Source organism: Antechinus flavipes, chromosome 6, assembly GCF_016432865.1.
Source record: "Antechinus flavipes isolate AdamAnt ecotype Samford, QLD, Australia chromosome 6, AdamAnt_v2, whole genome shotgun sequence".
NCBI lineage: Eukaryota > Metazoa > Chordata > Mammalia > Dasyuromorphia > Dasyuridae > Antechinus > Antechinus flavipes.
The window spans coordinates 101,103,898-101,118,275 of record NC_067403.1 but is presented as its reverse complement, the minus strand read 5'-3'; the positions used below and the strand labels follow the sequence as shown (position 1 = coordinate 101,118,275).

Below are 14,378 nucleotides of genomic sequence, written 5' to 3'. Positions count from 1 at the left end.
TAGTTATTTTGAGTGGAATTTTTCTCTCTCTTCCTGCTAGGTATTCTTGGTGATATACAAAAATGCTAATGATTCATGGGGATTTATTGTATATCCTGTAATTTTTACTAAAGTTATTTTTTAGTTAATTGTTGTTAATTATAGTTAATTTTGTGATGATTCCTTTGGGTTTATTCTCTAGATAGATCAAGGGTTTTTGACCATTTTTTAGCAGTGGACCCCATTTGACAGTCTGGAAACTTGTTGACCCTTTCTCAAAATAATATTTTTAATTGCACAAAATAAAATGCATAGGATTACAAAGGTAACCAATTAGTTTCAATTTAGATAGAGAATTTTTTTTAAAGCAAGTTCATGGATTTTAGAACATCATATCATCTGCAAAAAGTGATAGTTTTATTTCCTCTTTGCCTATATTTATTCTCTCAGTGTCTTTTACTTATCCAATGGCTACTGTTAGGATTTCTAGCACTATGTTAAATAGTAAGAGGGAGAAAGGAATAAGCATTTATTAAGGGTCTACTATGTGTCAGGCACCGTACTAAGTGCTTATCAAATACAATCTCATTTGATAGCAGTAGTGATGATAATGTTTTTTTACCTCTGTGAGAAGCAGAATTGAGGAGAGTAGGTCATTTTGCTATGAGGGAACCACCGTTTGAATTCTCAGAAACAAACTGTATTCCTTATTCCAACTATAAGGGTGGCTGAAGAAGGGCCCTTTTTATTTAAGGAGAAAAGGACTAAACACCTTCCCCAGATTCAAGATATCATGTTGTGATCTACAATCTGAATGGGATTGATCGAGTATCTAAGCATTGGACCTTGGAGTGAATATTTCTGCTTGTATCAGTGGCGCTGACAAGGAACATTTGAAAACAGCTAATTTGACTTGACACTGTTTCCTTAAGGCCTTGATAACTTGACCCTCTGGAGACATGTTGAGGTGACTGCCTCTTAATCACAGAGAGGGTGAGGAAAGTGATTGTGAATTAAAAAGACCTTGTGAATTAAACCCAGATTTTACTTAGTGATAGCCCCTGGAAGCTGAATCTTTGACAAGGTTTGAAGGGCGCTCTTTTGCAAATGATTGGACATGGAGATGTTTCTGGGGTTATTGAATCAGAGCTTCATCCCGTGAAGAGCATCGTCTGAAAAGAATGAAGGTGTCAGATCCCTGTTGTTGTGAAAGCCAAGGGCCTAGCTTATTTGGCACACCAGGAGCCGTGTCTCCTACATTTTACTGGTCAGCACAAAGAAAATGAAAATACATACTGACTTTTTCTGGAGGTTGCACTGAGATAGTGCTTATTCCCAGTACAGGATCACATACTGAGATTTCAGGGGCCATTTAGCCCAGGGCTTCTTAAACTTTTTCCACTCATAACCCCAATAGAGCTGCAAAACAAACATTTACTGATAATAAATCATAATTTTGTGACCCTCCCCACATTAATTTACATGATCCCACATGGGATTGCAAACTGCAGTTTAAGAAGTTCTGATTTAGCCTAACTCTTGCTTTTTATAGATGAAGAAACTAGGATACCAAAAGAGGTAATATGACTCAATATTTCATAAGTCAATAGGTAGTCTACCTGGGATTTGACTGCAAATTCAGAGCCCATTCCGCCGTTACTGTGCTACTTTTTCTTTACAGACTCATCATTTATTAAATTCACAGTTGGTTTAACCAACTTTTAATATATTAATGTACAATAACTCTTTTAATATGAGATTTTTTTTTCTTTTCTTGACAGGTTCACATCAGTACTACTGGGCTAATTGTGACCCCTCCTCCAAGCAGCCCAGTCACAACGGGACCTTCATTCACCTTCCCATCAGATGTTCCCTACCAAGCTGCTCTTGCAGTAAGTATCCTACATTCCTCTCCTTCTTGATGAGTTTGTCCTTAGCTGTTTATCGAACCCATCTGTCGGCATCAGTTTGGTTCTCCCAGCCTCTCAGCAGCCCTAGGTTATTATTGATGCTTGTTCCTCTGGGTGGAAGTCTCACCAGCCATATCTTTCATCTACAGTGTTAGTCATCTAGAGTGTTATTTCTGCCAGTTTTGCAAATAAACTCAAAAAGTCCCTCATGAAATGTGCCAATTTTCCACCCGCCCTTTTAATACTAAACAAGCTTATACCTAGCAACATATATGCTATGCTAGGATATACAATAATAATATCATGATACTAAACACATCTTATAGTCCAGTGAAAAGGGACTTTTCCTTAGATGTCACATCCTATGCAGGCTTTATTCTGAATACCTTTCTGCATCCGTTCACCATGACCTTCAAGGGCTAACTTTTATGCTTTCTCATTCAAGAAAGCATTCTTGATGTCCCCAGCTAGAATGAATCCCTTTCTTGTCTTTATCCATCCATCAATGCATTGAGTGAATTTTTAAGCATCTCTTATAGGTAAACATTGGGAGGGAAGTATAACTTAGACAACATAATTACCCTCATGAAGCTTACCGTCTCAGAAAAAAATACATATATATTCACATTCTATGTTTGTGGTAGGTAGAAGAGTATGTGTTTAATCTTTCTTACTAGACAATAAGAGTTGAGATTAATCATTGGTAAGTTAGGAAGTTACCAGGATTGCAGTTGGCAGTACTTTTTAAAAGAAGGAGATAGAAAATGGACCTCAGAGAGCTAAGGGTCATCTCTATACCATGATGATGATGATGAATAGAACAATTATATTAATAACAGTCATTATATTATAATGATTAATATAATAATAAATAATATTCATATTATATGTGATTATGTGTTAATATAAATAATAGTTATAACAATAACAATAATAATAATAATGATAATAATAATAATAATAATAATAATAGGACAAGGAATAAACCTCTGACTTTATTGATAAAGGGAGCCAAAACTCCATCTATTAGTACAGACCATTACTTTCCCTGAAATTTATAATAGCCAAGTTTACATAGTATTTATTGTCAGGCACTGTGCTACATACTTTACAATTATTTATTTCATTTGATCTTTGCAAAAACTTGGGAGGTAGATGCTATTATTATCGCCATTTTAGAGATGAGGCTCTAGAGGCAGTCAATGTCTGAAGCCAGAATTTCCATGTTGCCATCTGGTCCCAGCTTTAACATCTTAAAGATCCATCTTAAAGAAGGGAATAGATTTGTTCAGGATCATACAAGGAGTATACCCCGATTGGAGACTTGAGTCCAGACTTGAGCCAAAGGGCACTGTATGAAGCTGTCTCTCATTTTAATGCCAAAGAATCTCATGCAATACAATGCAACAAGCATTTATTTAGCACCTATTAGATGCCTGATACTGTATTGAGAATGCAAAATTTATTGAAAATAAAAACAATTTATTCCCTCAAACAGCTTGTATTCTACTTTTGGTGGTGGTTGTTCAGCCATTTCAGTTGTCCTCATGGAGCTTACAATCTGATGGTCTCAGAAAAAAAAAAAATCCATATCCATTTGTGGTTTATTGTAGATAAGCAGGTATGTGTCTGATTTTTCCTACTAGACAATAAATAACAGACTTGAGACTAGTTGAGACTAATCTTCCTGACCCCGTTTGGAGCTTTCTTGGCAAATATTTTGAGTGATTTACCATTCTCTTCTCCAGCTCACTGTACAGATGAGCCCCCTAGTTGTGACAAGTCATAGTCACATTAAATCTAAATTCTAACTCAGAGGACAGCAATGTGAAAATGACTCACTTTCCAACCCTTGCCTGGGGCACACAAATGCTTTGCCCACCTGGGAAATACTGAATCTTATTCTTTGCAGTGCTTACAGTGAATGGCACTGTGCCCTACAATAGCTTTATTGAAGGCAGCCAGGACGGGCAAGTTACTCAATATACACTCCATCAGGATTAGTTGAAAGGACTGGGGATGTTTGGCTTGGAGAAATAAAGGCTTAGAAGGATCTTGATAACTGTCTTCAAGTACATGAAGGACTATTATATGGAAAAAGTATCAGGCGTGTTTTGCTGGATATGTTTGAACAAGGACAAAAAGTAGAATATTGTCTCTTTGAGAGGATAGGTTAGGACCCCAAAGGGTAGAATTAGAAGCCATATTTGGAAGTTAACAGAAAGGCAGATTAAGTTTGGTTAAATGAAAAACTTCCTAGCAATAAACTTCCTAGTTTCCTTGTTTTTTTTAGGCCATTTTTATTTTCCCTTAGCCTCTCCCTTTCCCCAAATACCACCCCCCCAAACTCTCCTTTGTTACAGTGAAAAAGATTTCTACAAAATCAACTCAGTAACAGTGATTGGTATATAGAGATGGACAGACCCATATGGGCTAGGATTGCCATTGTTGAAAGTGACATTCACACATAGATCGCTGATCAATCCTGATTGTTTGAGTGTGAAAGAAATAGAGGAAGAAAAAGGGAAAGGGGGGTGGAGAGATGGGGCACAGAAAAGGAAAAAAAAATCCTAAGTAGTGAAAAACGAGCAAGTACAGCTTTAGAAAACAAATAATTGGCAGCATCTTAATTTCTTGAAATAATAGGAAGCCGCTGTCAGGGTCTCAGAAAGCTGGGAAGAATCAATTGTTCATTGTGCCCAAGGCAAGGGGTGAAAGTTAACAATTGGCCCTGAGATAATCATCATATTTGTTTTTAACTCTCAGAGGGATAAATTAAGCATTCTTCCATTCAAAAAAAAAGGAAGTTTGCTCTGATTAGATGTGGAAAAAGAAACTTCAGGAAATTCTCTGGGCATCTTACAGCTACAGTTGTTTATAAGACAGCTACTTGGTAAAGGAAATGTGGTTGTGCTTTTCGTTCCTTTGGGAAAATGTGAAGTACAATTGACATTGAGTGAGACACGATTCCCATGAAAATGGGATCGCAAAGGATATTTTATCCAGAGATAAATTCCATGAAAAACCTCCAGATTTCCTAGCATGGAGGAGGGGAGAACAAAAAACTCATCTCCCATCCTTCTTTCCCCTTCAACCTCTGCCTCCAACATCCAGCTGATTGCTGTTTCTGTGGCCTATCACACATGAAAATACTAATTTCATTTCCTAAAGGGAGAGAAAAAAAGATTGTGACTTTTTGATCTTGGAATAATTAATTAACGGAAAAAGCACAAAGGTGGCCGAGCTTCAATTCCCAAACGCTAAAATTAAAATCTAAAAATGGAATATGTCAAGTCACTTGTAACCATGAGTTCACCCTAAGACAGATTAGTGAGAGGAAAGTCCCAGCCCAAGTGGGTCGAGAAATCGGTTTACAGCAGACCATTTCCTCTAAGGATTAGCTACTCAAGTCTGCATGCTGGCCAGGTAAAAAGAGAGTTTATGAGTTAGTGTGAATACTGTGCCAATCACAGTCAGTGAAACACCAAATTCAATTTGGCTGGGAGAGTAGACACATGTGCCTGACGTTATCTCAGGGGGGACAGATGGCTGGAAGTCAAGGTTTTTGAAAACTTCACATAAACATTTTGGATTGCACTGGAACAATCCAAGTTTCATTAACCCTGGGTATCACATATTAATGCAATCAGGTGTGATATATTTAGACTAGGAAAGGTCTCTCAAGACTTAAGAGTTTTATAGCCAGCACTTATACATAACACTTTAGGGTTTGCAAAGTGCTTCACAGAAATTTCATTTTATCCTCACAATAACCCTGAATAGTTGCTAATCTTATTCTCATTTTACAGATGAGAAAACAGAGACAGACTTAGGTTAGGTGACTTGCCTAAAGTCACAGAGCTAGTAAGTATCTGAGATTGAATTTGAATTCATGTTATTCCGACTCTGACCTGGTGCTCTAGCTACTGTCCCATCTTGATGCTTTTAAAATATTTTGCTTTTCTTCATTTGAGGTCTTCAAAGACCACTAGTTTTCCATTAGTGGAAGATGTAAAGGGGATTGTTATTCAACTGGAATTGGTTTCACATCTGTGATGCTATGTACAGTGAAAGTCTTAAGGAAAAATCTTTGCTTCTTTGCAGCCTTTTAGATAGCAGATTCCAAGACCAAAATGTGGGCTGAAAATTATTTCTAGAGTTTTTTTTTTTTCAGAATTTGAGCATGTATATGTTTTACATAGGAGGTGGTTGTGAGAATATCCCCATATAGGTTCCTTTCAAGTAGACACCAGGGAAAATTGTCAGCATTTCTTATTAATAGATTTTGCTGGACCAGTAAAACAGTGGGTTTTATTGGATTAGAATCTCCATGGCAGATAATTTCTCAAGCTTTTCTCCATTTAATAGGACTTAGTCTATTTCTTGGAGAAGTGATATTTTCAAAAGGCGTTTTTTCACCTATGCCTTTATTTGAATCTCTAGATAAGATTTGTTTCATGGGTTTCCATGGCCAAAGAAGGGGTACTTAGGTGGAAACTGGAGAAATATTGGACTTGAAATCAGGAAAACCTGAGTTCAAATATAGCCCCAGACACTTACTAGCTATGTCACCCTAGGAAAATCACTTAACCCCATTTGCCTCAGTTTCCTCATCTGTAAAATGAGCTGGAGAAAGAAATGGCAAACTATTCTTGTTTATTTGCCAAGAAAACCCCAAACAGGGTCACAAAGAGTCAGACACAACTGAACAACAATAGCCAAAGAAACATTCGCCAAGTCCATCAAGGCTATCCTAGTAGTGATGGACATTGGCTATTTAAAATGGTCCTCAGAAAGCAGACTCAGCCTGTACCTCATGGTGAGTGGGAACAAATGCTGAGTGAGTGCCCCAAATATAATTCATTATTAACAAGGAATTATGAAAAAGATCTAGACTAAAAGGATGTTATTGTGAACACAAAAGAATATGGTCTGTCCATGCAGTATGAGTAAGAGATAAGCTGATTGGAAAACTCATGCTCCAATAGCACATTGGATGAACCTCCCTCTGGCAAAGTTTTGAGATAACTTAGACAAGAATTATTGAAGATAGTATCACGAATAACTGATGATCTGCTTCCTTGAAGGGAATTCCAATATGGAAGAAATTCCAGCTCCATTGACGCATTTGGGTATTATGTTAAATGTTATTTATTATTATGCTATGTTAATACTATGTTGAATGTGTTTTACAAAATTTGACAGCTTTAAAAATGTTGTATTAGAAGTCTTTTCAAGTTCTTAATATTGGTAATGGACTGATGATAGCCAGCAAGTGAGATTTGTATCCTTGAAGGGATTCCCACATGGTTGAAATCCTGACTCCATTGGTGCATTTGGGAATAACAATGTTATGTTAAAAATGCTTAACGAAATTTGACATCGTTCACAATATCATATTAGTGGTCCTTGGAAGTTTTAAAACCTTTTATTGTTGGTAAAGGGTGCTTATAGCTTGGAGCTATAAAATGAGAGGGCTCTGGGTTAACTGTGGGGAAGCCAGTACATTATTGTAGGATGCTTTGTGAAGAACCTCACATATTTGGGAGTAGTATATTATCTAAAGATCAGTATTACTGTATTACCTTGTGAGTTCCCATATCATCAGATTATGAGTTTAGCTAAGGGTCATTCACAAAACAAGTTACTATCACTTTATAACATCTAGTAACTCAGAATTTGACTTCAGATAGTTATACCTGTCTTGCTTAAGCCCATCTCAATTGTTTCTATTTACAAGCCTTTTCTTTACCCTCACTCCCATCCCACTTGATAATCTTGCCCCATCAAATCCTTTGTTTTTACTTTGTAACTATTTTGTATTTACTTATGGTTTTATCTCTACCTCTCCAGTGAAATATAAATTATCTGAAGGCAAGGCTTTATGAATTTTTGACTCAGTGTTTCCAGTACATAATAGCATTTAATAAACATTTGCCTAATTTAAAAGGATCATAGATCTGTAAATTGGAAGATACCTTCAAGATTAAACTTTTAGCTTTCTCCCCAATACAAGAATTTTCTCTAATGCATGCTAGAAAGGTGACCAGACAGGCAGCTACTCTTGGCTTAAATACCTTTAATAACAGAGAGTTCACTACTTTTCTAGACAATTCTTTTCATTAATTTTTTTAACGCTGTAATCATTATTTAATTTTTTGGTCTAGTCAGCAAAATAAACAACAAATAATTTCCTTCCTTTATATTCAGTTTATCCTAATATATAATAATACACACACACACACACACACACACACACACACACACACACATACACACCCCCACTGATCCTAGTTCTGCTCTCTGGTACCTCAGAGAATGATTCTTATTCCTCTTCCAAATAATAGCCTGAACTGTTTAGCAATATCTTTGTCCATATCCCTAAAGCATCCTTTGCACATCTCAGAAAAGTCCAGTATTAGTAATAATTTATAAAGCATTCAGATACAGAAGAGCATTGCTGCAATTGCATCCTTGGGGACCAATTTCCAACCTATCAGAACAGTTCTTGAGCAATGTCCTCGTGCCTCCCCCCATCCCTGCACTGTCTGCCAGTATACCTCGAGTTTGCTTTCCATCTATTCATTTGAGCTAAATGATTCAGTGTGCTTCTTCCATGTTCTTGCATCTCTTGGAGAGAATCTGAAAAACTCAGAGATAGAAGAGTCTGAGAGGTCCATCTATCTCCCACCTGCATTATTGATTTATGAAGTTTTCATACAACACGGTGATTTCCATTCATTTTGACCCTAAGATAGAATTCTGCCTCTGTTTTTGACTTGGATTTCTTTAGTTTAGAACCAGCTCTTAGCTGACCTGTCATTATTTGGGTATATAGAACATGCTCTGTCCCCACTTGGAGACACTTCCCCTTTGGAATTGAAAAATTCAAATGAAAATAAGATCATAGGAGAATCACAGATTTTCAACTTTCAGGGACCTGAAAGGTAACAGATTAAAAAAAAAAAAAACAACTAAAATCAAGAGAATCACAGATTTTCAACTTTCAGGGACCTGAAAGTAACAGATTAAAAAAAAAAAAAACAACTAAAATCAAGAGACATTAAAATACTTAACCCAAGATTACCTGTGATAGCAAATACGGCCAAATTTAGCCCTCTTTGCTAAATATTTAGATTTTAAATTAATTAATTAATAATATTAAATAATATAATAAATAATAAATTAAAAATAAATTTAATTTTAAAATATTTAATATTTTCCTAAATATCAGTGTTGTGTCAGGACTTGTTTCCCTCGCCTTCCTCGTGCTGCCCAAGGTCTATGCAGGAAGATGTTTTCCTGGGCGTTATCTCCCTCCCCCCACATTTTGTTTTGTCTGCTCAGAGTCAGAGGGAGTGGGAGCGTGACCTTAGGCGGCTTACAGGTTCGGGAGGTACTCAAAGCTTCGAGAGAACCGGATTCCAAAGGCGTGACTCACGGTGGGGCGGCAAAGAGTGTGAGAAAGCGTTTTCCGGAGATTCCTGCTCGGATCTGGCGCTTTCCGGGCCCGCGTTCGCCCCGCTCTGCTCGGGATCTGTTTTGTTCATTTTGTGCTTCGTAACGACTGGCATCGAGCTGCCGGGGGGCTGGGGGGAGGGCGGCGGAGAGTCCTAACTCCGAGTCACTTTGGCTTGCAATTAAAAATAACGTGTGAAACAGTTGCCGCGTATGTCTAGAAACCCGAGCTTTTTTTCCAGGAACCATGTGCGTCGACAGGCCTGTGAAGTCACTGCTTGATGAAATTTAAATTTTGATTCCAAGAACTGGAAATGAAATGGCTGTTTGTGAACTGCGGTTAGAAATTAATGGTTTGTTTTTACAGTCGTGCTGATGTAGAGGAGCCAATTTATGCTTTCTTTAGGCCCTTATTTTCTTTTACTTCTCCTTTGAATCATTTTTTTTTTTTTTACCCGGCCAGTGGTTCAAAGATGTTTCGGGCCGGCTGCTTTTGTGAGCCTGCTTTCCCAGGAGTGTCACTATACAGACCCTAAAGAATGATCTGGGGTTTTATAGATCAGAAGGTAACAATTGCCCCATTGATTTTCAAAAGGAATGGAATCCTGCAGGCTGGGCCCCCATTAGGCCGTGCCCATAAAGGAACCAACAGCTTTTCACTGGTATACTTGTTAAAGATTACCAACCTTGATAGGGCTGATTTTCAAAAGCTGGCAAAGTTAGAAATAATCAGAAGTGGCAACAATAGCCCAGTGGCTGGGGCCTGCCATTATTTATGCTCATTGTGGAGTAGGCATCAAAGGGAATTTTTCAGGTTACAGAAACAATCACGGATTAAGTCCTATCAAGCAGTGGGATATTAGAGCTGCCCCTTTGGAAGGTAGTTGGATTCTACTCCAAGGGCTTACTTCAAAATGCTGTTTACCTTCAAAATCGCCTGTAGGCCTTTCATTTTTTTTCATTCTTCCCCTGCTGAAGTGAGATTACTTACCTGTTTGCTAAAAAGGCATCTGGGGCTTAAAAGAGAATAAAAAAGAGATCATTAGAAAAGCGGGTCTGTACAGTCAGCCCTTCCTAAGGAAGCAGCCCCTCAGTTCAGTACCATGAGGAGGTCTCCATTAAAATGTTTCCTTCTTTCCCACTTGTTGACCCATCCTCAAGAATTTGGGGCTCCATCAAAATGTTTCTTTTTCTCCCATTCATTCACCCTCCTCAAGAATTTGGGGGCTCCAACAAAATGTTTGTTTCTCTCCCACTCATTCATCTATCCTTAAGAATTTGGGGGCCCTATTAAAATGTTTCTTTTTTTCCTACTTATTCACCCATCCTCAAGAATTTGGGGGCTCCATCAAAATATTTTTTTCTCTCATTTATCCATCTTCAAAAATTTAGGGCTCCTTATATACCTCAACAACGATGCTGTATAAGGATGTATTCTGATGGAAGTGGATCTCTTCGATAAAGAGATCTAACTCAGTTTCAATTGATCAAGGATGGACAGAAGCAGCTACACCCAAAGAAAGAACACTGGGAAATGAATATAAACTGCTCGCATTTTTGTTTTTCTTCCCGGGTTATTTATACCTTCTGAATCCAATTCTCCCTGTGCAACAAGAGAACTGTTCGGTTCTGCACACATAAATCGTATCTAGGATATACTGTAACCTATTTAACATGTAGAGGATTGCTTGCCATCTGGGGGAGGGGGTGGAGGAAGGGAGGGGAAAAATCGGAACAGAAGTGAGTGCAAGGGATAATGCTGTAAAAAATTACCCTGGCATGGGTTCTGTCAATAAAAAGTTACTTAAAAAAAAACTTAGGGCTTCATTAAAATGTTTCTTTTCTCCCACTCATTCACCCATCCTCAATAATTTGATTTCTCTGTATTTCCTCCCCAATTTTAGAATATGAACCCTCCTCTCCCTCCACCCCCTCTTCTGGCTGCCACTGTCATTGCTTCAACATCTTCAGCGGCTGCGGCTTCCGGAGTTGGACAGAGACCTGCAGGATCTGTTGAGCAAATTGCACATTTACGGCCCCAGACCCGACCCAGTGTGTAAGTGGCCATCGTAGCTGTCCAACAGTAAAACATTTGTTTAAAATTAGGCCCTGAATGGGTGGGAAATGGTTAAGGGCTGGGAGGAGGACTTGGGAACAGGTGGACGAAACCACCAATGGTTCAAGGTTCTGGCCAGCCAAGATCTTTGAAAGGTTTCACCTAATCATGCATCTAATTGGAAAAGAGCAGTGAAATTTGGAACACAAAGTTTTGCAAGGGTCAGTGTTGAAAAGTTATCCATGAATGTGTTTTGAAAATCAAAAGCTTTAATTAAAAAAAAAAAAAAAAAAAGGAAAACAGCAGTTAGCAAGTCTATCTGATAGTTACCTGTCTAGAGACTCTTTGTGGCAAGTGTCTCCATGGTTTAGGGTATCATGAAGGCCACAATCAGAACAACCTGCCCCTGGCCACCCATCTTCATTGTCATTCCCCATTGGACTGGATCCAGATGGATTTGGAAATGGTCCATCCAGGTGTTCCCTAACCAAGAAAATTAGTGAGGGGAAGCAACTGAACATTAAGGAATAGCTTGTCAAGGTGATTGTGACTAGATGTTGGTCTACAGCTGGAGTGTGTGGATCCTTCAGGTCAATAAGTCAAGTTAACAGCATTCAGCATTATGTGGAGGGCTGGGGATACCAAAAAAGGCCAAAAATACAGTCCCTGCCTTTTCAGTCTAATGGGAGAAATAATATGCAGACTAGTGTGCACAAACAGGATATCTATGGGGGAGATTGGAGGGGCTCCGAGGGAAGAGGGCTGGGAAAGGCTTCTTCGAGACTGGGGATGTGAGCCGAGACTTAAATGAAGCCAGAAAGGGGAAATGAGGAAGATGTGGGTTCTAGGAATTGGGGAAAATGCTCAGGGTCAGGGATGGAGAGTCATGGAAGCACAGGAAAGGTAGTACAGATGGATGGTAGAGTGTATGGAAGGAAGTAAGTATATGAAAAGGTAGGAAGGAGCCTGGTTGGCCAAGGGCTATAGCCCCTTCTATGCCAAACTATGAAATTTATATTTCATCCTAGAAAGCCATTGGGATTTAATGTGACTGTTGTGAAAGGCTAAATAATATTTTGCTTGCCTATTGGTTGAAGTTTGTGACCTTCCCTTTATAACTAAGTCACTTAAACTCTGTTTGCCTCCGTTTCCCTATCTGTAAAATGGGGATAATAATAGCAACCTGCTTTCCAAGATGGTGAGGAGCAAATAATAAGTGTAAAGTGCACACAATACGTGGCACCTGATAAGCACTATGGAAATACTAGCCATTATTATCATTTTATTGTGAAGAGTATTAAATACCAAACTGGAAAATTTGTATTTTATCCGGAAAATATTAGGGAGCCAGAGAAGATTTTTGAATGGTGGCATGATACGGGCAAACATGGACTCTAGGAAGATTATTTTGGCAAATGTGTGCAGGATGGGCTGGAAGTAGTGAGTTCAATTTAGAGATAGTTATTAGGAGAGCAGTGCTGGAAATCTGAAATAAGGTGGCAACTGCTTGAGTTTGAGTATGAAAAAAAGGAGACAAGTATAGGTGATTTTGTGGCGTCTACAAGTCTTGGCAACTGATTGTATATGGAGCTGACGGCGGACAGGGTCAAAGAATGAGAGTTTGAGAAGTTGGGAAACTGGAAGGACAGTGATATTTACAAGAGAAATAGGGGAGTTTGGAGAACATAATTATTACTTACAATATAAATATAATTATAATGTACAGTATAATATAATTACAATATTATATAAATATAAATCTGACATTTATATAGGGTTTACTCTGGGCTAGGCACTTTGACCAATGTTTTATAATATTATCTCAGTTGCTTCTTCCAACAACCATGGGAGGTAGGTGCTGTTATTATCATTCCTTTTTACTGATAGAAAAACTGAGGCAAACAAGATTTAAGTAATTTGCTTAAAGTCACAATAAGCATTTGAGACTGATTTTGACCTCAGATCTTGATTTGAGGCCCAGTGTGCTATTTATTGTGCTACTTAGCTGCCTCAAGGAAAGGCAAAGTTTGGCAAGAGGAAAACATAATTTGCTTTATTTTAGATGTATTGAGAACTGTCTAGGAGAAGAAATATCCAGTAGTTGGTGCTATGGTTCTATAATAGTTCAGGTGAGATATTAGGAAGGTCTACAGACACAATTACATACATGTGCAAACATATACACACATGCAGACAGACACATATACATAGATCCAGGTAAATACATATATATGTGTAAGTATGGGGTACCCCCACATATATGGGGGATACTCATGCATTTGAATCATGGGGACTGATGAGAGAGAGGAAAATCAAGATAAGAGCTGAGGATATTTTTTTTTAAATAGGAAATAAGGGATTTTGCACAAGATAAGAGAAATGGTCCAAGAGATAATGGGGGAAATGAGGAAAATAAGAAGTTTGCCATTACCAGTTCTCAAACTATAATATAATGCTGTAATTACCAAAACAGCATGATACTTGTAATAGCCCATGGGCTCTCTTTTCTCTGAGTCTCCCCATCCCCTAAGTTAACTGACAATCTAAGTATTTTGTACATTAGAATTCCCTCTCAATTATACTATACTAAACTGTAGCTCATTAGTCCCTGCCATTATGTTTAATTTTTTACCAGTCAGCCATACTGAATTGACGTCAAAGGAATTTTAATTAAATAGCAATATAAATAAATAAAAGGGGCAGCTAGGTAGCACGATAGTGTTGAACTTGGAGTTAAAAAAACCTTTCCTCTTTTCCTTCTCCCTCTTCCCTTCTTTTTTTGCTCCTGCCTATTCGCTATTGACTATGCTTCAGTATCTCAGTTCATCCATCACCCAGAAACCCCATTTTAATTTTTAGGCTTTATTCCCCCTGGGTTAGGTAAATCTTCTCACGGTTCTACTTCCTTAAATAGAAAAAGGATCGAAAGAGACACTATGATAAGAAAAAATCTTTTAACCTCCCTCCATCCTTCC

At 38.1% G+C, this 14,378-nt stretch overlaps 1 protein-coding gene across 1 annotated transcript in view; it reads left to right on the top strand.

Annotated features, from left to right (window-relative positions):
* Positions 1-14,378, top strand: part of SH3RF1 (SH3 domain containing ring finger 1) — a 202,018-nt gene that overhangs the window by 153,817 nt on the left and 33,823 nt on the right. The window contains exons 6-7 of the mRNA XM_051966162.1: positions 1,761-1,871; positions 11,252-11,403. Of these exons, the coding sequence (XP_051822122.1) occupies positions 1,761-1,871; positions 11,252-11,403 (263 nt within the window). The remainder of the gene's footprint in view (positions 1-1,760; positions 1,872-11,251; positions 11,404-14,378) is intronic.